This window comes from Sylvia atricapilla, chromosome 15 (genome assembly GCF_009819655.1).
Source record: "Sylvia atricapilla isolate bSylAtr1 chromosome 15, bSylAtr1.pri, whole genome shotgun sequence".
Taxonomy (NCBI): Eukaryota; Metazoa; Chordata; class Aves; order Passeriformes; family Sylviidae; genus Sylvia; species Sylvia atricapilla.
This window is the reverse complement of record NC_089154.1, coordinates 4,937,116-4,959,405: the sequence shown is the minus strand read 5'-3', so window position 1 is coordinate 4,959,405 and position 22,290 is coordinate 4,937,116. Positions and strand designations below refer to the sequence as shown.

General features: G+C 56.7%; 2 protein-coding genes across 2 annotated transcripts in view; one reads left to right on the top strand and one right to left on the bottom strand.

Moving 5' to 3' along the window:
• RNF216 (ring finger protein 216) overlaps nucleotides 1-8,434 on the top strand; it is a 76,544-nt gene extending 68,110 nt beyond the window's left edge. Inside the window, exons 17-18 of the mRNA XM_066329792.1 lie at nucleotides 4,416-4,485; nucleotides 4,952-8,434. Coding sequence (XP_066185889.1) covers nucleotides 4,416-4,485; nucleotides 4,952-5,271 — 390 coding nt within the window. The 3' untranslated portion in view covers nucleotides 5,272-8,434. The remainder of the gene's footprint in view (nucleotides 1-4,415; nucleotides 4,486-4,951) is intronic.
• Nucleotides 8,435-9,829: 1,395 nt separating this feature from the next.
• Nucleotides 9,830-20,703, bottom strand: FSCN1 (fascin actin-bundling protein 1). The gene is made up of 5 exons (XM_066329791.1): nucleotides 19,807-20,703; nucleotides 13,259-13,415; nucleotides 12,666-12,787; nucleotides 12,243-12,410; nucleotides 9,830-12,159 (listed from the first exon to the last, which is right to left on the bottom strand). Exons 1-5 carry the CDS (start codon nucleotides 20,627-20,629, stop codon nucleotides 11,957-11,959), a joined length of 1,473 nt encoding a protein of 490 aa, XP_066185888.1. The 5' UTR covers nucleotides 20,630-20,703; the 3' UTR covers nucleotides 9,830-11,956.
• Between the last annotated feature and the right edge of the window lie 1,587 nt (nucleotides 20,704-22,290).

The window sequence follows — 22,290 nt, the reverse complement described above, 5'->3', positions numbered from 1 at the left end:
TCTGCATTTCTTGAACGCCGGCGTGTGCTTCGTCCCCATGCCGGCCCCCCTTTTCCTGCAGCACTGCGGATGCCCTGTTCCAGTTACAACACAGCCTGCTTTTATCCCTGCTTCCTGCTGCATGGAGGAGCACGCCGGAGACAGCCCATGCCTGTTCTTGCTCAGGCTCTCCGCAGCTGATCTGGGAATGATTTGGAACAAAACCCCTTAGTCCTTTGGAAGCCTCCGTCGTGAAAAATCATTTCAAGTTTATTAGGAACGGCTGCGGCCACACGTACGTGGAAGAAAGGAAGGCAGTAAAGAGGCAGAATGGGGGAGGCAGCGGTGCTGAAGCACTTTCTAAAGTAAGGGAGGGGTTGCAAAGCCCAGAAATAGGCACCAGGACTCTTGTTTTCCCTCTTTTCAGGAGGCGGCAGCCGCTTCCCGGTGACACTTAATAATTAAAGATAACGAGAAGCACAGGAGATAAAAACAGAGCTTTCAAAAGCTCCCTGGATGGCACTTTTGTTCTGGGCAGAGGAGGTTTTATTTGGGGGGAGGTTGTCTCTGTGTGACTTGCTGAGCTTTTATCTCTCTTGCTGCTGTATTTTCCCGTTCCCAAGGGCAGTTTGTTTCACCAGCAGCTCTTTCTGCTTGTGGCAGGGCCCTGTGTGGATGCTGGATGAGGCTGCTCTGCAGCAGCATTGTTGTAACAGGCCTCCCTGCCATGAAGAGGTGCCTCTTAGCAACCCAGCCCCACTCCTCGGCTAATCCATCCACAGACCCAGCCATCCGTTCTGCTGTGATTGGCTCCGTGCTCGCCGCATTCCCTGCTTTCAATGGGAGAGGGCTGAAAGGAGAAGCTTCCTCCATGGAGAGCCTTTCCCAGGTGGGGGATGGCAAGGGCAGGCTCCCACACTGGTCAGGGATGAGCATTTGTTTTCCTTGGCTGCAGGATGGGATGCACAGGGCATCCCACTGCTGGGTCTGGGGCGAAGCTTGGTGCTGTTTAATCACTTGAAAGAGCAGCTGCTGCTAATGACCACGGCTGCTTTCTGCAGATAAAAAGAGTGAATGCATCTCAGAGATCCCTTGCATTTTCCTCTTGGCCACCTCCCTTCTCCCATGATGCAGCAGAGTGTGGGGAAGAGCCACGTTGTAGCATTGCCCTGCATTTCCTCTCCAGGAGAAAAGCCAAGTTACATCTTTGCTCAAAAAAACTGCCCAGTGCTGAGACCCCCTCCCAGGGTTGGGAGGCTGCTTTTTTCTTTTTTCTTCTTTTTTTTTTTTTTTCTTGCTGTAGGCAAGGCAGCTGACAGGAAGATGACTGTTAACTTGACAAGATAAATGCCTTCAATCCACACAGCCTGTGAACAGGCCATTAAAATTATAATCTAATCCTTTATTAAGGGACTTGAACCCGCTCAGGGAAATGGACACAAGAAGCTTTTGAAATCCTTCTGCAGCCTCCACCCCATGTGATGTTAAAAGGTTTCTCACCACAAAACCAGCCATAAGTGTGCTAATGAAATCTTAATTTTCAGTGTGGGTGCTTTACCCCTCGATGAATCTGTCATCTTTCTAATTACTGTGGTATTAAAAAACAGCCTTTGCTTCCAAAGAATTAGAAGTGATTTGCAAGATTCACTAAAATAGCACCAGGACTTGTTTGTTGTTTTGGGTTTTTGTTTTTTTTTTTTGTTAATTCTGACCCACACAGTATGTATTAGGCAGAACGTGTGGCATCAGCTTTCCTTCAGAACATCCTAAAATTATCTTGCTGTTTACATATCATCAATTCTTTTGTTCCATCTGGGATGTGGATCTTTCCTAAATACTGCAGGTATTGAACAGTGCTGTGTATTCATCACTTGCCAAATTTAATGTCAGCCTCTAAAATAGGAAGGTGCTTGTTGTGCGGTGTAATTTTTTTTTGTTCTTTTGATGTTAATGAATACCAGTTTTTCAGAAATACTGGTGAAAAAAAAATTCCAAGCTAAGTCTTGGTATGTGGGATTAAGTGTAAGCACTTCTTAACCTTCCAATGGGAAAACACACTTTTATCAGCAGAAAAGCAACAGGGCTGATAAGTTCTTTCTTGAATATGTGGATTGTTGTGGCTCTGCTGTGATTTGTGGTTTCAGAGCTAGTCAGGAACTCATCATCCTGATCCAGGTCTGTTCCTGGCAGGTTTTTGCATCCAGGATGTTCTCTGAGCTCTGCCTCTCTTGAAACCCCCAAGAGGATGGAGCTGAGTGTGTCTGTGGCTGCTGCTCTTTGGGGGATGTGTTTTATGCTGTCCTAGGGAGGTCTGGCAGATGGGCTTTGCTGTTCCCTGTTTCCCCCAGCGCTCTGGGAGCTGCAGTAATCGAATCCAGCATCACCTTGGGCCAGTGCAGCTGGCTCCAGCCCCGGGGCAGATGGATGTGTCCAGCCCCATTAGGGGGAGGTCAGCTGCAGTTTAAACTGGGAGGCTGGAGCAGCCCTGGCTGCAGAAGGGTCTGGTAAAGTTGTCTTTGATGTGTCCAATTTTGTGCAGGACTGACTGAAGCTGCAGCGTCAGGAGTGGGGACAGGAAGGGGGTGTCCCTGGGATGCAGCACTTCACACGATTAATCTTAAATTTTTGTTGGAATGGTCTTTAAAACTCATCTTGTTCCTCCTCCTGCCACGGGCAGGGACACCTTCCACTATCCCAGGCTGCACCAAGTCCCATCCAGCCTGGCCTTGGAGACTTCAAGGGATGAGGCAGCCACAACTTCTCTGGGCAGCCTGTGCCAGGGCCTCCCCAGCCTCCAAGGAAAGAGTTTACTCTGTAATCACGGACTTAGACTACAGTAAAAGCATTTTCTTAAGTTAAAGGGCACTTTTCTAGGCTTTAAGGTGAGGAAAGGATATACTGGGTGATCTTGCTCAGCTAAGCTTAAAATATATTTCTCGTCCCATAAACCTTCCAGGTGCATCTTCTCCAGTAAGTGGCAGTAAAGTGGGAGTGGTGGCTGTGTCCATTTTCAACAGCATTGCAAAATATAGTCTGAGAAGGAAAAATAAAAAAAAGTCTTAAAGCTTGAAACCAAGCTTTGAGAGAGCACTGCTGGGGCAGCAAAAGAGCAGGGAATGTTTGGTTGGCTGTGCAGCATGCCCAGGTGGTTTTCCAGCCAGGAAAACTGATACTTGGGGGGTAGTTAGGCATTCCATTTGGGCTCAAAAGGGCCATTCTTCAGCAGGTTTATGGAGATAGATAGGCTGTAATTAACACCCCATGCAAGCAGCCTGCTTGGGGGAAAAAAAAAAACCAAAAACATGTCCTGGAAAGTCTTAATTTTAACCATGGACTCACAGAATAATAAAAGGGAGGGAAATATTGAGTTTTTGGCTTTCTGCACATCAAGATAACTTCAGTCTCCCAGGGAAACCTTATCTGGTGGTGGAGGAGGGGACTTCTCCACAAGCTTCCCAGGCTGTACATGTGCAGGACTGTCAGCTGGGGACTGGGAGCTTAAAATCATTTCAGTGTAGCTGCATGCACGAAGCATATTTTGGATTTAGTTCCAGAGCACTCTTCAAAATAAGAGATATTTTTTATGTTAAGAGCGTTCAGGAGGAAATTTATATGTTTTGGCAGTACTGAAATTAAGGCGACTAAAACAAGCGGAGTCTTGTGCTTTGTGGAATACTTGGGACTCAGGGTTCCAAACACTGTCCTGGAGGTTTGGCTGCTCTCCCTGAAATCTCCAGGTTTGGTTTCATCCCCACAGATGTGCAGAAACTCACCTGAGGCTTCATTACATTGTTGGGTCTCGCTTTTGCACCCTTGAATTAAGAGAACTGAAGGCAAGGAGAAGCAGAAGGACAATTTCAATTTCTGGCTTGTCCTTGTGTTCTCAGTGAGCAGCAGCCCTGAATATTCCTGCTATAACCTCTAGACAGACATTAAAGAAACATATTTCGATTTATGCCCTTCTCAGAGTTACAGATAAGATCTAAATGGCACCATTTAGCTACTAGAGCCAGGATTTAAGTTGTGTTAATTCCAGCTGTTGGGCCAAAAACTCCACAAGTGCTAGGATAATGTAAATATTTAATAGACTATTGCCATTAAAAAGATTAACAGCTCTTCAGAGGGGTGGAGCTGGGTTGGAGTTCTCTGGTTTTCATCAAGTCAATGAATTTTAGTGCTGATCTCCCTGGAAAGCTGATCCAAGCATCTTGGTCATACTCCACAGAGTGCAGGTTATTTGTGCTTCTGCAGTTCCCTCATCACAGCTTTGCTTTTGGATAAATCTAGGCCAGCCCCAAACGAGGACAATTCAGCCAAATTAGTTTCTCTTGGTTTTCCCCGTGAAAATGGGCTGGAAAGAAAAACAGCACTGAGAGAACAGGAAGCTGCTGCAATAGGAATTATCCCACTGATTCTTGGTATTCCTTGATTTCTAGGAAGATGATGAGAAGATAATTCATGAAATTCAGAAGGAGGCTGAAGAGGAGCAAAGGAAGAAGAATGGGGGTAAGTCACTGTTGGGATCAGACTGAGGATGGGTGCTGGGGACAGCACACGGTTCCCAGCTACTGATGGGTCTCTGGAATTTCACTGGATTCTGTCTCTCCTGGGAACTAGTCTGTTTTTAAAGTGCTGTTGCCTGCAGATTTTTGCTGGGATTGTGAGCAAGCACGAGATTTGCGTTCAGCTCTCATGTGGCAGCGGTGTTGTGGAGGTCTCTGCTTGGCAGAGTAGCTGAGGGACAGCAAAACCTCTGAGCTGTGTTATGGGGAGGCACGGGGCTGCCCCACATCCCACAGAAGGAAATGTTCCCCCCTTGTGGGGTGTGATGTTGGTGAAAGCAGCCAGGCTGGAGAGCTCATGGAGCAAGGGCCAGCAGTGGATGTGCTTGGAACGGGGCAAATGTCAGCCCATGGGCTGAGTTCGGGGAGCTCCATTTGTGAGGTGACCCTCTGCTCTCCTCCCCGTGCAGAGAACAGCTTCAAGCGCATCGGCCCTCCCGTGGAGAAGCCCGTGGAGAAGATCCAGAGGATCGAAGTCATCCCCAGGCCGGTCCCTCAGAACTTCCACCAGCCCCGGATGCCCCCGTACCCCTTTGTGCACCCCCCGTTCCCCCTGCCCCCCGTGCGGCCCATGTACAACAACATCCCCCTCAACATCGGCCCCATCCCCGCTCCCTACGTGCCCCCCCTGCCCAACATGAGGGTGAACTTTGACTTTCCCCAGATCAACGTGCAGCTGGAGCACAACCTGCCTATGCACTTTGGCCCTCAGCCCCGGCACCGGTTCTGACCTGCCCCCCCAGAGCACTTGGCAGAGTCACTGCAGGGCAAAGCCACCCCACAACGTCACCCCCTCCCCACTCCAGCCCCTCTGCGGTTTAGCTGGCAGCCAGGGGACTCCTTGTCCCTGCACTGCACCCTCTCTAGGGCTTCTCCAAACCTTAGCAATCCAACATTTCAACCTGTGCTGCAACAGGGTTTGGTGCTACATTTCCAAGGGGTGGAATTCCTCCTCCCTGAGCTGGGCATCCAGATGTTTTGTTTTGACAAAGCCTGTTCAGGCAGCTGTTGGGAGGAAAAGTGAGACTTGGTGGAACACAGGGGATACAGCCGTTCCTTGGGGAATTTCCAAAATTCCTGCCTTCCTGCTGGCCAGAGCAGCAAAGTGAGTCTTGGGGGAAGGGAGGAGACTCTTGGCACTCGAGTAAGCATTAGACTTTGAGGAGTGAGGTAACAGGAGGCAGCTGCCCCAGCCTCCTGCCTGTGGTGAGGCTCAGGGCTGGGGTTCCTGTGTTCTCCAGCACCCCTGTATCCTGCTGGCACCTCCCAGCAGAAATAAATAGTTCAAAAGCAAGTCGATGTAGCACTTTCTGTGTTCCTCACTCTCCAAGCAGAGCGAGGGGCTGCAGCAGCTGTCCCATTGCTGAGGTCTTGGTAGGAAGCCCAGAGCCATGTTCTCTTTAGGGGTGTTAGGAAACAGCAGGAGATTTGGGGCACCCAAATCTTTGGCTGGACTCAACTTGCCCCCATTGAAGGGCTCTGTTTTTCCCCCCAAAGCTGTGTGCCCCTCAGCTTCTGAAATGTGGCCTTTGCTTTGCTGTTCTCATCTGGCATCCCAAACCTCCCCCAGCTTCTGGCTGCAGTGCTCAGGCAGCTGCTGGAACCACCTGGAGCCAGAGCTGTGCCCTTTATTTCAAAAACTGCCTGGGAAACACCCAGATAGACATGTAGGCAGTGATGTGTCCTGTGGTAGGAAAACTGGGAATGTTCCCCGTAGCTGCAGCAAGCTGGGAGCCCCTATACCCAAACCCTCACAACCCAATGGACAGCTGGAGCCTCATGCTGCAGGAAGCTGGCTGCTTCCACAGCACTAGATAACTCATGAAAATGTGTGTGTCAGCTTAAATTGCCTTTGGAAAAGCGTGTTAAAAGTTAAACCTGAGCATTGCTGGGCTTAGAAAGTGAGTGAAAAGCAAAACTTCCTTGTGAGAAGTGGGGGGTGCAGTGCTGGGCTGTGGGAGGAGGGTGGCACGAAGCCCTTTCTCCACAGCCCTTGGCTGTGCTGTCTGGTACAGGCCCCATCTAGAAAAGAAAATGGTTGGAGTGGAAAAAACCCTCTTCCCAAGAATGTTGGGCTGGCTTTTAGCAGCCCAGTTGTGCTGTTGTTCTCCAAATGTTTTGTTCTGGCCTTCGTCCTGTTCTGTCCTGCTGGGAACTCTCTGGGTGCATTTCCCTTCCTGTCATTCCCCCCTGTATTTCAGCATCCAGGTGTTTTGTGGGTTTATTTGTTTTTTCAGGTAAAATTCCCTGTCTCCACCTCACAGCTTCTGCCAAAGTCCCACGTGCAGCATTCCAGAACCCCAGATCCCCTGGGGAGTGCAGGGAGCACTGGGCACGGGGTGTCAGTGGGATGCTCCTGGACGGGGGCCTGGGACAGCACCTGGGGACTCTTCTGCCCAGGAAGGTGTCCCAGGCAGGAAGACTTCCATGCCTTTTGGAGCTGAGTGTTTTTCCCGTTGCCTGTGGGTCGAACATTCCCTGTGGAGTGCTCTGGCTCCTCTGTGCCATGGCCTCTCTAGCATTAATAACCAACTGCTATTCCCTTGCTGCTGGAATTTTCTATTTTGAATTAGTTTATTCCTGGCAGCAGTCTGGGGGCTGCAGGAGCTTTATCACTTGCTGCTCAGCTGGGCTTTGACCAGGTTTAAATCCTGCCTTGCACCGACTGATTCCTGCAGCAGCCAGGAGCAGGAATCCAGTTGGATTTGGGGAGGGAGGGCTTTGTCACAGCAGCTGCTGAGAAAACAGACCCAGGTCAGGAGAAGCAGTGGTGGCTTCCCTTATGGAAAGAGAATCCTGTTCTGTTTAATAGCTGAGATTTTCTGGGCTCAAGGGCTGGTTTGGATGAGCCCTCCAGGCTCTCCAAGGCATTTGTCCTTCATGGTGGGTACAGGAAGGATCAGGCACTGGAGGCACAGCTCAGCTGCTGAACCAGTGGCCCGAACTGTGAAGGAAATAGGATGGTCATCCAGCAAAAAGTGATGGTCCCGTCCCATCTCTTTGGGTGTGTCCAGGGCTGTGTGGGCATGGAGAGCTGAGCCTTGGCAGAGGGAAGTGCAGATGTGGAGCAGAGGGGCTGGAGAAGTGGCAGCAGAGGTGGCAAGGAGAGGTTTGTGGGTGTGATCCATCAGGGTCACTGCTGCCCTGGCACAGCTGTCGTGGTCCTGGAGGATACAGAGGGAAGAGAGGGTTCCCTGTGTCCCCTGCCGAAGCCAAGGGCTTATTTGTGTCCAAGAGAGGATAAATCAGTGCCTGGTCTGTGATGTGCAGGTACACCATACCCAGCACTGCTCTTCTCCCCAAGGAAACAGCCATTGTACCAAAAACTTGCAGCCCAAGCTCGTGGCTGCTTCCCCCCTCTAACCCAGGAGATCTCAAGTTGTTTCTGAATCTGTGTTGAAAAAAAAAAGAGAGAGAAAAAGCCCAAAACTTACTGAGCCACCCAATCCAGCCTTGACCTGGTCTCTAGCTCCTGCATCCCACTGTCCTTCCTGCCCCAGTCTTTGGAACTACTTGTTTGAAGGTTTTCAAGGCAATGAGGAGGTTGCTGTGCCCAGGCTGATCCCGTAACAGGTACTTCTTACAGCTAATTGCAGTGTCCCATTTACTTGCCTTAAAGGTGGAGAGAGAAACTTAGTATTTGCACTTAGCAAAACGTTGTATTAAAAGAAGAAAAAAGACCTGTAAAGATGTGCATGTTCTGCAACTTTGTATAACAATAGCTAAAATAAATAGGTGGTTTATTAAAAAAGGAAAAAAAAGGAGAAAAAAACAAAAAAATATTTTTCTTTACATTCTGGTAGTAAACAGTTCTAATATTCTGTGTGTAAAAAGTTCTTGTATTATATTGTAATTTGAATTTTTGTAAATAAATTTGTGCACTCTGGCTTTCACCTGTGTGCTTTTCTTCCAGCCATAACCTTGTCCTCTCATCCTGCCTGTGCCAGCCTGGTGCTGGGACAATGCCAGGGAGTGGGGCCAGATCCCAGCCTGTGCCAGTGGAAACTCCCCAGGTCACAAGGCAAAACCCATTTGACCCTCCTGGAACAGCTTAACCTGTTCCATGTGCTCCTGAGGAAAAACTGGATGGGATAGAAAATGGTTTCCAGTTGCTCCTTTAAATGGAAAGCAGAGTGGGGGGAAGGCTGAGGGGATTTCCCCACTTGCTGGAGTGGTGGTGAATGATGCAGGATCCAGCCTTGAGGGGGGAAAAAAGGAAATGTGTGCTGGCAGCTGGGAGAGGGGAAGGGGGAGAGTCCTTCCTGCAGCTCCAGAGCCCCTGCCCTGGCTGAGCAGCCACTGGCCGAGCTGCCTGCTGCCCTGGCTGGGTGTCACAGTCTGGTGTCACAGCCAGGTTTGTCGTGTGCACACAGATGTCAGTGAGGCCGAGCGTGGCCATTGGGGCTGCTCAGCATTTCCTGCACTGCCCTGATTTCTCCCTGTTTATGGTCAGGGCTGCACATCCTTCCTTCCTTCCTTTGGCCCTTGCAGGGCTCATCTCCCCATCTGATGGTGAAGGTCCCTCCGAACAGTGCCATCCCCCCTGTCCCCGTGGGCTGTGTGCCTGAGGGGAGCTGAGCAGCCCCTGTCCCAAGCTTGGCTTTTTCCAATCAGCTTTACATTTTCCAAGGCAAACAGGAGCCTGTCAGTGCCCAGCCAGGCTGGAGTGGTGACAGGCAGGGGAGCTCTGGCTGCTCTCAGTGCCGGTGCTGGAGGTGCTGTTGGTTGAGTTTCAGGGCTGGTTTGAGTTGTCTTGGGAGGGCTGGGGGCACAGCCTGGCTCCGTTGGCAGGACGTGGGTTGGGCTGGGCTTCCCTTCCCACTTTAGTCCTTAATCTTTCCCTTTTCCACGTCCCCAAGTAAAGGAAGCTGATTGCTGACCCTCACCCAACCATGCACCCAAACCCCCATCCCTGTGCTCTTCCATCTATGGAGGTGAAACACCTAAATCAAGAGAAAAAGCTCTGTGGGGACACGGCTTTGCTCCTGGCTGTGAGGGCAGCAGAGCTGGTTTGCAGCTCCTGACTCATCCATGGGTCACCCATCCCCAGCTGCCCCTGGGCTCAGTGGCTTCAGGCTGTTCTGAGCATGTCCAGAGGTGACACAGCCTCCAGCTGGCTTTGGCTTTACACCTCTTTGGAGCCTCTGTCACCATTCCCTTCCCATCATCTCCTCAGCTCTCCAGAACCAGCTCAACTTTTATCAGACAAAGGCTCCAGCACCCCAAATCTCCACACTCAGGCTCATGCCTCATTAAAAGCCCATTGCCTTGACACACCACGCACCATGTTGAATCCGAATGCAGGTTTTATTTTTTAATTCATCTTTCTCCATTTGAAGCTATTTTTTTAAGTTATACAAATGGCACTTACAAAAAAATAATAATAATTAAAAATAAAACCCAAACAAACCCAAAACTTATATTTTCAGAGTGAGATGTTTTCAGAGAGTCACGACACCCGATAAGAGGAAAACAGGAGAGATGTTTGACCTAGTGTCACACGGGAAAAGCCGGAGCAGGAATTAACATGTTTGGGACCGTGATGGGGATGGGGAGGAGGTGACACAGGGAGGGGTGACGGCCAGCGAGAGTGTGTCAAGTCACAGGGTCACACAGGGCATCAAGACACTCGGTCCTTCGAGGGGCAGCGTGGGCCGGGGGGCTCGTGGGGCCGGGGGCACGGGCAGCCCCTGGATGTGAGCGCAGAGCCGAGGTAGAGTCCCAGCCGGGATCCCCTGCGCCCACCAGGGACCCAGCCCAGAGTTGTCCCCCTGCCCGGGGACAGCTGCTCGCTCTCCCAGCTGAATTTAGCACCAAGCTCCTGGGGAGGGGATCCCTCCTCATGGCTTTAAGGCTGATGAGCCTGGCCTCCGGTAGGGACTGGCCCTGGTTTGGCACGGCAGCGATGCCGAGAGCACCCTTGGCGTGGGGTGGGACCAGCACTGCCCCTCTTCAGAGGGGCCCACGTGGGAAAAGGCTCCTTGGTGTGTTTGTAGGGAGCAGATACCGGCCCTGGGAAGGCCCCAAAAGGATAAAGTGCCTTTCAACACCCTAAGGAACACGCAGCATCACCCGTTACAGACAGCGTTAAACTCTAATGCAGACCTAGTACAGACAACAGCTGGTCACACAGTGCCATGGAGAGCATATATAAATAGAGACTAACAAAAATACTGTTTTGGTCTTTTTTTTTTTTCCTTTTTTCCTTTTCCAGTAGGGTTGCAATTCATGAGAGCCAAGCCCAGGTGCCCTGGGGGTGGTGGGACCGGGAGCTGCCCCCTCGGGGTGCCCACGGGAGTGGGCACTTCTTAATTCAGCGTTAGGTGTTCAGTGATTCGCTTCACTGTTCCAGTATTTTACGAGAGAGAAAAAAACAACATCAAAGGTACTGAGCAAATATCACTGTGCAAAGTTTGCTAAGGAACTTTTCTATTCTGTAAACCAAAATCTGCAGTTTATGCTTCCAGCCACTGCCCCAGGGAGATCACGTTGGCCAGCCCGGCTCCTGCCGGGACCAAGCCCATGGGAGATGGGCTGGATGGAGCCCCCACCCTGGCACGGGCTGGCTCTGTGTCCCCCCACACCGTCCCCTCCAGGCACAGCAGCAGGACCAGCCTTGGGGCAGGCTGGACCCACCATCAGGGTCTGGGATGCTCCTCCAGAGCCAGAAGCACAAGGAGGGGTGGAGGGACAGGAAGAGCACAGGGCTCCATGAGATGAAAGGCTGAGGCTTTCCAGAGAGGATCACCCTAAAGAATCATTTCCAGGTGTTTGGGGAGGGATGAGTCCTTCCACAGGGATGTGCTGGCACGTGCCAGCCCCATCCCCAGGGATGCTGTGATATGTAAGGTCACCTCTTACAGCTCAGCTGGGGATGAACCTGCCCCACAGTCCAGGAGGGGAGAGAAGCTGCTGGGACCAGCCAGCTGAGCCAGCTGAGCCCAGCACCATCCCTCCACCCCCGACTGGAGCAGGGCAGGGCAGGACAGATGCTCCACGGGACACTGGCAGCACAGTCTGAGCCTGTGCCAGTGCTGATATGGCAGAAGCGAGCACAGAGGTGATCTTATTCCCTTTTTTTAATCGAGGAGAGGAAAATAAACTACCTAAGGTGATGCTCAGGGCCAGGAGGGGGATATGGCCGTTTCCAAGCCCAGCAAACCTGGAGGGAGGCAGGGATGGGGGGATAGAGACAGATCCCTCTACAAAGCTATATAGGCAGGCAGCCCCACCACTTTTCCAGTTCTTACAGGGATTTACGGAGACCCACTTCCCAGATAACGCACCAACTCTATGGCAGGAGGGAAGGGCAAGCCAGTCTGAAAATCCTGTTACAGAGAGGAGAAACAGAACCCAAAGGAAAAGAGGACAGGAAGGGAAAGAGAAGTTGGCAACGGGAGGTACCCTAAAGTGCATTAATATTCCCAGAGGGTGGAGGCGTCGATGGTGTCGGCCGATGCCTTGAGCACCCCGGCGTGGTCGCCCTTCAGGTATTTGCCATTGATTTTGATGGCCACTTTGTTATAGTCGCAGAACTCAAAAAAGAAGTCCACGGGGGTGTCGCTGCTGCTGGTGACGGACGACTCGTTCCCCACCATCCAGTACTTCCCAGTGGTATCTGCAGGAGAGGGGACACAGTGGCCTCATGAGCCACCACGGGAATCCCAAAGCCATCACCCCCCAGCAGCCCTGTGGACTCACCCTTGATGTTGTAGGCTCCATCGTTGAACTCCAGCTGGAAGACGTCGTAGGAGGAGCGGTTGGAGTCCAGGGTGCCGGTGACCTTGCGGCAGCCGATGAAGCCGTGCTCGCCGCGCAGGACGATGATGGGCCTGTTGATCAGCTTCATCACAAAATGCTCCGTCTCGCCTGCGCCGAGGGGACAGCGGCTGTGAGAGCAGCCAGGGGGGCACACAGCCAGACCCCAAAGCTGCCAGGCAGCGGTGAGGAGCAGGGACTGTGCCCCTCACCTGTTTCTTACCCACATCATCTGTCCCCCCACCTCACAGCATGTCAGTCACTGAGAACTTATTGCCTGAGCATCGATCGGAAGAAGAGCCTGGCTCTGGGGGGACTTTTTTCATCCCCTGCTGCCTCGGTGTGGGGTGCCCAAGGGTCCCTTACCCGCTGTCTCCATGGAGGCTGCCAGCTGCCCATTCTTCTTTGCTGTCACGTACTTGCCATTGGCAGCTTTCAGGGTGATGCGTTTGTCGCACCACTCGATGTCGAAGTAGCAGCTGGCGTTCCTGTGGGGCAGAGAGGACAGTCAGCAGGGTGTGTGGAGGGACACCCTGCCACTGCCACCCTGCTGGGCTTGGAAAGGGCCATGGCCAGATCAGGAGAGCCTGATTCGATCTGTTGTTGCAGGATGAACTGTGCTGTGGTGGCCATCCCGCTGGGAAGCCCTCGCCCTGTGGGCAGGAGGCAGGCAGGCAGCCAAAGGCACTTTTGGGGTTTCCGCCTGGCTCTCAGGGTTGAACTGCAGGGCAAAGCATTTCGACAGCCCCAGCCGGCCGGGAAGGATTATGTGGCCCCGGGGACTTCCAGAGCATCGTGGGCGGCAAGCCCCGACCCATCCCCGGCTTTCCCAAAACGCACCGCCTCTGCTGGGAAGCGTTTGGGATGAGCACTCAAGCTGGAAAATCCCCCTTGAATTCCCCTGAGAGATTCCTTGAAGCCCAGGCACCGCCCTGAGCTCCTGGGGACAGGGGACTCACTTGGTGGAGGCGGTGGACTGGATGCCCCCGTTGGAGGTGAGGGTCCAGTACTTCCCGGTGTAGGTGCGGAAGGCGCATTTCTTGGTGTCCTTGTTGATCTCCAGCTGGTAGGTCTCCTGGTCACCCTCCTCGTCCTGGTTGGCAGAAAGGTCCATCCCTACAGAGCACAGGCAGATGGAGATGGGGGCTGGGATCACAACCTGCCTCCAGCAGGTCCAGGCGCAGGGCAGCCCAGGAAAGCCAACTGAGAGAGGCTCCTGCTTCCTGAGTGACCTTTGGTGGCTCCCAAATCTCTCACACAGATCTCCCCTCTGGCATTTGGGGCTCAAATCCAGGTTTTCATTTGGTTATTTGGTGTTAAGGTCCTAAACGAGGGGTGGGCAGCTGTGAGCTTCCGCTCCTGACTCAGCAGCTCCATCACAGTGAAGCAAAGATCAATGTAGATATTTTATAGGGAAAAGGGCTGTAGTTTTTCCCAAAGGTGACAGCCAGGCTGCTCAGCCCATTAGCAGAGGCCATTGCAGCACCCATGAATCTCAGCTCGTGGCGTGTGTAAGGACCATGACAATGTTTTTCATCCACAGTTGTCACATCCCACTAGGGCAGTGAGGTGTGCAGGGACAGGAGGCTCAGGAAGGTCCAAGGGCAGCCAAGCCCTTCCCTGACTCTCCAAAATTATCAGCACCAGCCTATCCCCCAGCTCTGCCAGCCAGGATGGCCCATCCCTGTGCCCAAGGGGCCAGAGACAGCATTTCCATGCAGAGGTGGATGTGGGGCCACTGGCCACAGCCCTGGGCCACAGCCAGCCATGTGTGCATCCACCCTGAGCCTGAGCAAACCTGCTTAGTCAGGGCTAGTGGGGCCAAAACTGCTCCAGAGCTCTCCAGCTTGGTGGATTTCAGCCTAAAAACACTCTGGGGACACGAGCCACAAGCTGTAGCCAAAGCCAATGGCTGAGCTCTGAGCTGGGTTTTGGGGAGGGAGCTGGGGTATAGAGCTCAGCCCCACTACTGGGCTTAGGGAAATGGGAATGTAGTGGAACTGGATGAATTTTCCAGAGCCAAACACACCTGCATCCCTCCCTGCTGCACCGGTGCAAAGGCTTCAAGCCCACATTCTGTCTAGTTCTGCTCCTCTCACTAAAGTAGAGACTTGGAGGTGCTGGAGCATGTCCAGAGAAGGGAAACAGAGCTGGGGACTGGTCTGGAGCACAACCCTGATGAGGAGCAGCTGAGGGAGCTGGGGGCTGGCCACATGTTCAGCCCCTCACTCCTCCACGAGGCACCCCAGTTCCTGAGCTGCTGGGATTTCAAGTAGAGCTGTACACACTCACTGGAAGGGTTTCAGGGACTGCAGTCACGGTGGCCCCACTGCTCTGGGAAGCCACCAAAAGGTCCCACCAGCTGCAGCCAGCAGACACAGCTCCCTGGGGCTCCACATCCCCCCTCCGTGTCTCCAATCAGAGCCCATCCCAATGCCCAGGAGCAGCCTCTGCATATCCATCACCCCCCTTTCCCAAAGGGATCAGGCTTTGAAGGCTCAGCTTTGTTGGCCATACACAATATTTTCTCCCACATCCCAACTGGCCTATGGCTTCCACCTGTTCACAGCATCCCCCCCTCACCAGGCCCCTTCTGCAGCTCCCATCCCTGGAAGTGCTCAAGGGCAGGTTGGATGGGGCTTAGAACAACCCAGCCTAGTGGAAGTTGTCCCTGCCCATGATCCCTCCACACCCAACCATTCTGTGAGTCTCTGACTCTGCTGATGGACATGCAGCCACCCTGGTGCTTCACTCCCCGGGGTATTGGGGCAGCTCAGGGGGCAGTGGGTGCTGGTGGCCACCAGCCCAGCCCCACTGGCCACGTCCTGGCTCCCAGAGCCATCCCACAGCCGCCGCCTCCCAGCACCGCCGGGGGCTGAGCCGGTGGTTGTGGGAACATTTGGTTTTGATTTTGCATCCTGGCATCTCCAGCCCCAATCCAGAGCTGTAAAACTGAGAGAAAGGGGCTCTGTGAGGGCTCACAGAGAGGCTGGGCTGTGGGGAGGTGACCCTGGGGGACACAGCCCATCCCTCAAGGCTGGCAGCACCCCTGGGCACCCCAGACTGTGGGTGCCTGTGGTTTGTGGGGGAGGACTGGGGGTGGTGCTTCTCCTCGCTGACCTTTCTGGGAAGAACTCCCTGACCCGCAGGGATGGGGCTGGACAGAGTCTGGGGGATGCTGTGTGTCACAGCACAGGGCCGGAGACAGGACAGGCAGTGCCAGGAGCCTCCCAACACTGCTCCCTGTCCCCAGAGAGCCCCGGCACGGGGCACAGGGCACACACCGGCCTCCCCCAGCTCTCTGCCAGCCCATTTTCCACACCCGCCCCGCACGGAGCTTCGGCTCCCCGCGCTGCCGGGAAGGACCCGGCGGCAGGAGGGTCTCCCAGCGCCCCCTCCCCAAAAGCAGCCTGGGCTTGGGTTACACCGACTCAGCACAAAGGAATGCGGCTGCGGCTGGGGCAGGAGGAGCCTTCAAAGAAAACTGAGCCGGAGAATCGGGGGCTCGGAGCCGGGAGGGATGGAGGGAACTGCAGCGAGCGCTGCTGTGTGGTGGGTCCCTCAGAGATGTCCCCGCGGTGGAGGACAGGCTGTCCCCACAGCCCAGGGCTGTGGCAGGAGCCGCTCTCCCGCAGCGCCCGGCCCGGCCGCTCCCACCGCAATCACGGATTAATTAACGCTCGTGGTAAATTTACTGTCTGCAGCTGGCGCTGCTCTTCCTGACCTTGACGAAGCTGCTAATTACAGCTGGAGGCAGGAGCGGGGCGAGCACACGGCGGCTCTTTGGGAGGGGAATAGAGGCACGCCTGCGCACCCCAAAATTCCTGCCGTGGGATGTGCCCCGGCTGTGTCTGCAGCACGGGTTTGCTGCAGGGATCCTGGGGGACGCAGAGGTTGGGAAGGCTGAGACGTGTTGTCACCCCAGGGTTTCCTAATGCTGAGTCCCTGGGATTGGGGTGCTCAGAGAGCTGGAAAGGGCTCCCCAAGTCCTCAGCTGCCGAGGTTTGCAGGATTGATGCTGGAGGCCTCACTGCTCTCCAGCCATGACTGTGATGTACCAGGAGGCCTGTGGACACCCCAGAGCAAGCACACACCTTCCTGTACCTCCTACAGAGCCGGCTTCTCCCTCTAAAGGAGCAGAGTTTGTTGTAGCTCTGCTGACCACCACCGGGGACTGCAGACCCAGCCTGGGGGAGTTCAGGGCATGTAAAAACCTTCCCTCTGCACTCAACTCACACAGAGCATCTCCCATGAGCCGTCCTGGGATGTTAGTGAGAGCCAGCAGACTGAGCTCCGTGGAGAGGAGCACCTTTCCCATCTCCCAACTCTCCTCTCAAAACCTCCAGGGTTATAGCTGAGAACACCCGGATTGCTGCACGGGAGTGTCCTGCAGAGCCCGCAGGCCCCAGGGCAGGATCGCAGGATGCCACTGGGATGCTGCTGCCAGCGCAGGCCGGGCCCGGGCTCCCTGTGGGCTCTGGCACCTGCAGCCAGCACCGCACCCACACACTCAAGAGACTCCTCCTGCCCTCTCCCTGCCCTTCAGCTGGGCCTGCACCGCACCCCTGCAGAAATCCAAACAGGTTTTTGTCTCAATCCAACCGCCTGGAGCACGGGCAACCAGCAGCCCCTCTGCTGAGGGTGCAGCTCTGCAAAGGGGTCACGGGTAGGGGTGAAACATGAATTTCCTGAAAAACCCACCCCCCCCTTTCCCTGTGGATTTCCTGTGGCTTTGTGGTATCCCCCAAGTGTCAACAGGCCACTTGGCATCTCCGGATGAAAATCGACATCCAAGCCTGCGTGCCCCCTGCCCTGGAGCCGAGGTGAACTGGGGGGGAAAACCCGGCTCAGCCCATGTCGGGAGGGGTCCCGGCCCCAGGGCAGGGCTCCCCGCTGCCAGCACGGCAGCTCCAGGCGCGCTCCTCGCCCTCCTCCCCGGATCCCCTTTGTGGAATTCCTCCGTCCCGGTGCAGCCCGGCGTCTCCCCGCGCGGGCGGGGGCAGGGGCACACCTCGCCCGGCCCGGGGCTGGCAGGGGACCAGCGGGGAGGACTCCAGCGCTCTGCCCCCGGGACCCTCGAGCCCACAAAGGGCCCTTTGTTGCCGCTAGAAAGGAGCCATTGAGCGGGGAGGAGGCTGCTGGCAGCGCCCGGCTCCGCTCCCTTTGAGGTGCGGAGGGGAGATGGGAACTCTCAGGGAGCTCGGGGATCGTGTCCTGCTGGGGCTGGAGGCAGGAGAGGGGTGCCCGGGATACCCCCAGCCCCTGTGCCGGAGCAGAGGCAGGGCTGGCAGCCATCCCCGGCTGCCCCGGGGGTGTGTTTGTGTCCCCCGTGTGCTGGGGATGCTGACACCGGCCGTCCCCGGCACAGCGAGGAGACTCCAAGCCAGGAGCTGACTTGGCACTGGTGAGACAACACCGCTCCAAAGCTGGATCCAGGCCAAGGGAACCACAGAAGAACCCCGGGGACCCATCCCTGCTCTTTCCATGGGGCAGGGAGGGGACAGCCGCTGCCATCCCTGTTCCCTCCTTGACTCCACAGAGGAAGCAGCTGCCTTTTCCCACGAGGCTGTGCCCAGCTACGGTCACTCCCGGCCCGCATGTCCTATCTCCCATCCCCGGCGGCCACGGGAGCGTCTGCCAGCAGCACGGCGCTTATCAGCTCGGCGGGGGAAAGGCTGTCTGGAGCTGCTTCCTCCGACGGCTGTTTCTGCTGCTTTCTTGGTAACCTTGGGACACGGCACTTCCACAATGGGAGAAGGATGAGCCCCAGAAAGAGGCGGCTCCCAGGCTTTCACTGCCACCGGGAAGGATAAACCGGGTGGAAACGGCTTTTCCAGCCAAAACGGACTCGAGCAAGGATGTGCAGCCCCAGCGCGGCCCTTCCCGCTGTATTTTGTTTGGAAAGGGGCCGGGCATAGCCCTGAGCCCTCTGTTGCTGGGGAGATTTGTTCCCCCCCTTCCTGCTCCCCCATCCTTTCCGAATTAGACAAAGCCGGAGGGTGGGCCAGCAGCATTCCCACCCGCTCCGTGGGGTCCCCCGCCGCCACGGGGTCCCCCACCGCCACCGCTCCGTCCCTCACATCTCCCCCCACATCTGGTTTCCCCATCTCTGGTGACAAAGGGCTGCAGCAGCCCTTCCCCCACGGCGCTGCGGCAGCCTCCCGCCATCCTCTCCTCCTCTTCCCCACATCCCCGCGCCTGGCAAAACAATCCCCACTGCCCATCCTGGCGGATTTTATTATTGAAATTTTTAATGGGCTGCTTTGCGGGATTTGCCCCTCGGACAGGAGAAAAGCAGGGAGCTCCCCGCACGGAGCTGCCCAGGCACGGATCGGGGTTAAGCAGCAACCTCGAAATACAACATAGACACATTAAAAAAAAAAAAAAATCCCGCTGTTCCTCCAGGCTTTGCTACATGCTCGCACCCATCCCACAGCCGGCGTGCGCCGGCCTGACCTGGCGAGGCGGCGATGAGCCCCGGGGCACGGAGGGCACACAGCGGGGACCCCCGGCATGGCAGGGCGAGGACCCCCCGTGTGCCAGCGCGGAGCCCCGGCTGCGGGGTTGGGATTCTCGGCGGCCGGGGAGCTCTGGATGCGCCCGTGGCAGCCCCGGTGCAGCGGGTGCGGAGGGACCCTTTGTGCGGGTGGATGCAGGATGCGGGAGTTTTGGCAAAGCCTTTTATGTAAGGCTCCTACCCAGCCCCCCACCCATGGGAACCCCGGCCCCCGGGGGGATCCAGAGCCCCCGGGGGGACCCTCCCTGCTCCGCAAATGGCTCAGCCGCGCTCGGGCCACGGGGAGATTGGTGGAGGCTTTGTTGGGCGAACAATGAGCTCCGAAGGAAGGAAGGCGAGGGATACAGCCCTGCCTCCTCCTCGGCGAGGGAAGAGTCCATCCGCCCCCTCCCAGCCCCCCTCCCCGTCCATCCCTGCGCCCCGAGGCAGGCCCCTCGCCATCCCTGCCCCCCCGGGCGCCCTGCAGAGCCGATGGAGCGGGGATGGGGGTGCCGGAGGGATGGGGGCCCAGGCAGGCGATGTTTGAAGGGATGCGGGAGGGGGAAGGGATGTGGGAGGGGTGCGGGGGGATCGTGATGGGGATTTGGGGGAGGGACCGCGGGCAGCCATGCTGAGGGGTGCAGGGGGTGCCCGGGGGAGACGGTGGCTTCAGAGGAGGGGTGTGAGAAGGGCTCTGAGCAGGGGCAAGACGCGATGGCCGAGGGATGCAGGGGGGCACCCTGTGGGGTGGCTGCTGCAGGAAGGCAGCGGATGTTGGGGAATTCGGGGGGCAGTGCTGCGGGGGGCCGCTCCGAGGGGGCGATGCTGAGGTGATGCCGGGGAAGTGATGCCGGAGGGGTGCGAGGGGCTCCTCGGGGCGGGCGATTCCCGAGGGAAGCTGATACCCGAGGGATGCAGGAGCGCACCCCGAGGCGGCTGCAGCCCTGGGACTCCGGGGCGGCCGAGGTGTCCCATTCATTACCCCCACCCGCGGCCCCCATCCCCTCGTACCTTGCCGGGTGGAGACATTCCTGTCGTTGCCGGCTCGCAGCACGACCTGCGGGCAGCTCTGCTCCAGCGCGAAGAGCTCGTCCTTGCCCACCTTGGCGCTCTTGCCCGCCTTGAGGGTGCCGCTGGGCCCCGAGGGCGCCAGGTAGCGGCCCTCCCCGTCGCGAAAGGCCACCTTCCCGCAGCGGAATTCCAGCGTGAAGGCGGTGCCGGGCTCAGCGGCGGGCACCAGGCGGCCGTCGCTGCGGAGCAGGCGGTGGTCGCAGCTCTGCAGGCTGTACCGCTGGTCCACGAACAGGAGGGTGATGAGCGCATCCACGCCCCACGGCACGTCGCGGTCCACGGCCAGCTCGTCGCGGCGGGGCCCCAGGTGCGCGTAGCGCTTGCGGGCCAGGCTGTAGAGGTTGGCCTGGGGGTGCATGGCCAGGTGGACGCTCCACTTCTCGGCGGCGGAGACGGCGGGGGCGAAGCAGGAGAGGCGATCCTCGGTGCCGCCGAAGAAGCGGCGGTGGGGCTCGGACTGCAGCGACCACCGCCCGTCGCCGTGGGCCACCACCAGGAACCGGCAGTCGGGGCCCGGCTCCTCGCTGTCGCAGCTCACCCGCCCGTCCTTGTCGGCCGCCAGGTACCGGCCCAAGTGGCTCTTGAGCAGCACGGCGCTGGAGTCCTCCCCGTCCTGCTCCAGCGTCCAGATCTGCTTCTTCTTCATGCTGGCGGCCGAGGCGTTCACCTTGAAGCCGAATGCCTCCGCCGTCAGGTACCGGTTGCTGCAGTTGATCAGCCCGAATTGGATCTGCACCGGCTCCGCCGTCCCGTTCGCCGTCATCCTGCCCCGCCGCCGACCGATACCGAGCGACCCACACCGAGCGAACGACACCGCCCGCCGCCGCCGCGCCCGCCCCGCCGCCGCCGCCTTTATAGCGCCGCGGCCGCGGCACCGCCTCCCGCACCCCCCGGCCGCCGGGGCCGCCCCCGCCGCGACCCCCGCCCGCCCCCCGCAGCACGGCAGGACCCCCTCGAGTGGCGGGGCGTCATCCCCGCCTCCTCCTGCGGGACTGCCCCGGGTGCAGAGACCCTTCCCTGAGTGACAAAAGCCCCCCCAGGAATTGCAGGGTCCTCCCACGTTGTGAGTGTATAATGGGATCCTTCCATGGATTTTAGGAGGCTCCTTGAATCGTGGGACATTTTCCCCCAGCAAGTCCCCACTGCAAGGCAAGACCCCTCCCTGCATTTCAGGAGCCCCACACAATGCAAGTCCTCACTTCATGGCCAGACTGCTCCAAGCACAGCAAGAGCCCCCTTGAAACGTGAGACCTCCCCAATAAACTGGGAGACCCCAAGAGCTTTCTCTGCATTTCAGGAGCATCCATGAATTGCAAGACCTCCTCCTCCAGCACAAGTTCAGCATGGAAAGACCCTTCCAGGAAGGGGCCCTTCGAATCCAAGGACCCTCACACACACACATAGCAAGACCCCCACTGTAAAACAAGACCCCTCCTTGAATTGCAGGGTCCTACACATTGCAAGACCCCCCTAGGCATTGCAGGACCCTCCCCATTATGAGACCACCCCTTGCACTGCACAACACCAACCTGAACTGCAAATCTCTCCCCTGCACTGCAAGAATCCCTCTGATTGCACATCCCCATCCCACCCCAAGACACTGGGAGACCCCCCTGCACCCCTCTGTCCCTCCTGGGCTGTTGGCCAAGCCACAAGGCTGTGGGACAGATGGGGAGCAGGGTGACGGATGCTGTGGCCTCCTGCCATCTCTGAGCCATCCCAGCACCCTGTGCCAGGCACGAGTGAGGCTGGAGCATCCTGGCCCTGGGGAACTGAATTCCCACAGCAAATCCAGAAGAAAAAACAGTGGCACCCCTGCACAGGGGAGCACTTTGAGGCCATTGCTCAGGGGGTGGGTGGGCAGTGTTGCTGGTGCATGCGATGGTCTGGTGGCACTGACAGCAGGGCTGACCTGGAGATGAGAAGAATCCAGGCTGGAGAGGGTTGTCTGTGCTGCCCAAGGGTGCTGCTCACTGCTCCTGGGGGACAGGGGCATTTCTTGTGTCTACAACAGGGACACAAAGCAGTAAGTAGGAGCCCAGCTGCAGGGGTCGATTTGAAGCTGGCTCAGGCACAGCCCTGCCCTTACAGGGGGGAGCTGGCTGGAGGATGTGCAGAACCAGAAAATTGGAGAAAGAGGGATGATGGGAAGGACAGATGGGATGGTTTTCAGCTAGATCAGGGAGCTGAACTGCCTGTCCTGGATGAAGCAGGACAAGGGAAGAGCTAAGTGTGGATACGGGTGTGAGGGCACAACAGTGTGTGCCCAGGGCTGGCACAAAGAATTCCCCCAGGCTCATCCAAGCCAGGAAGGATGGCATCCCACCTCACCCCACCTCCCAAGGCCCTGCAGGCTCCACTGGTTCTGCACTGGCTGTACTGGTTAGAGCCACTGCTCCACCCCAGGCCAGCACCACCTGCCCT

Bases quoted from the DNA above. Each gene is read 5' to 3' on its own strand.
- FSCN1 (XM_066329791.1), bottom strand. From the start codon at position 20,629: ATGACGGCGAACGGGACGGCGGAGCCGGTGCAGATCCAATTCGGGCTG. The intron at 12,411-12,665 runs GTAAGGGACCCT...CCCTCGGCGCAG, and splicing joins AGCCTCCATGGAGACAGCGG to GCGAGACGGAGCATTTTGTG. The intron at 12,160-12,242 runs GTGAGTCCACAG...CCTCTCCTGCAG, and splicing joins TGGAGCCTACAACATCAAGG to ATACCACTGGGAAGTACTGG.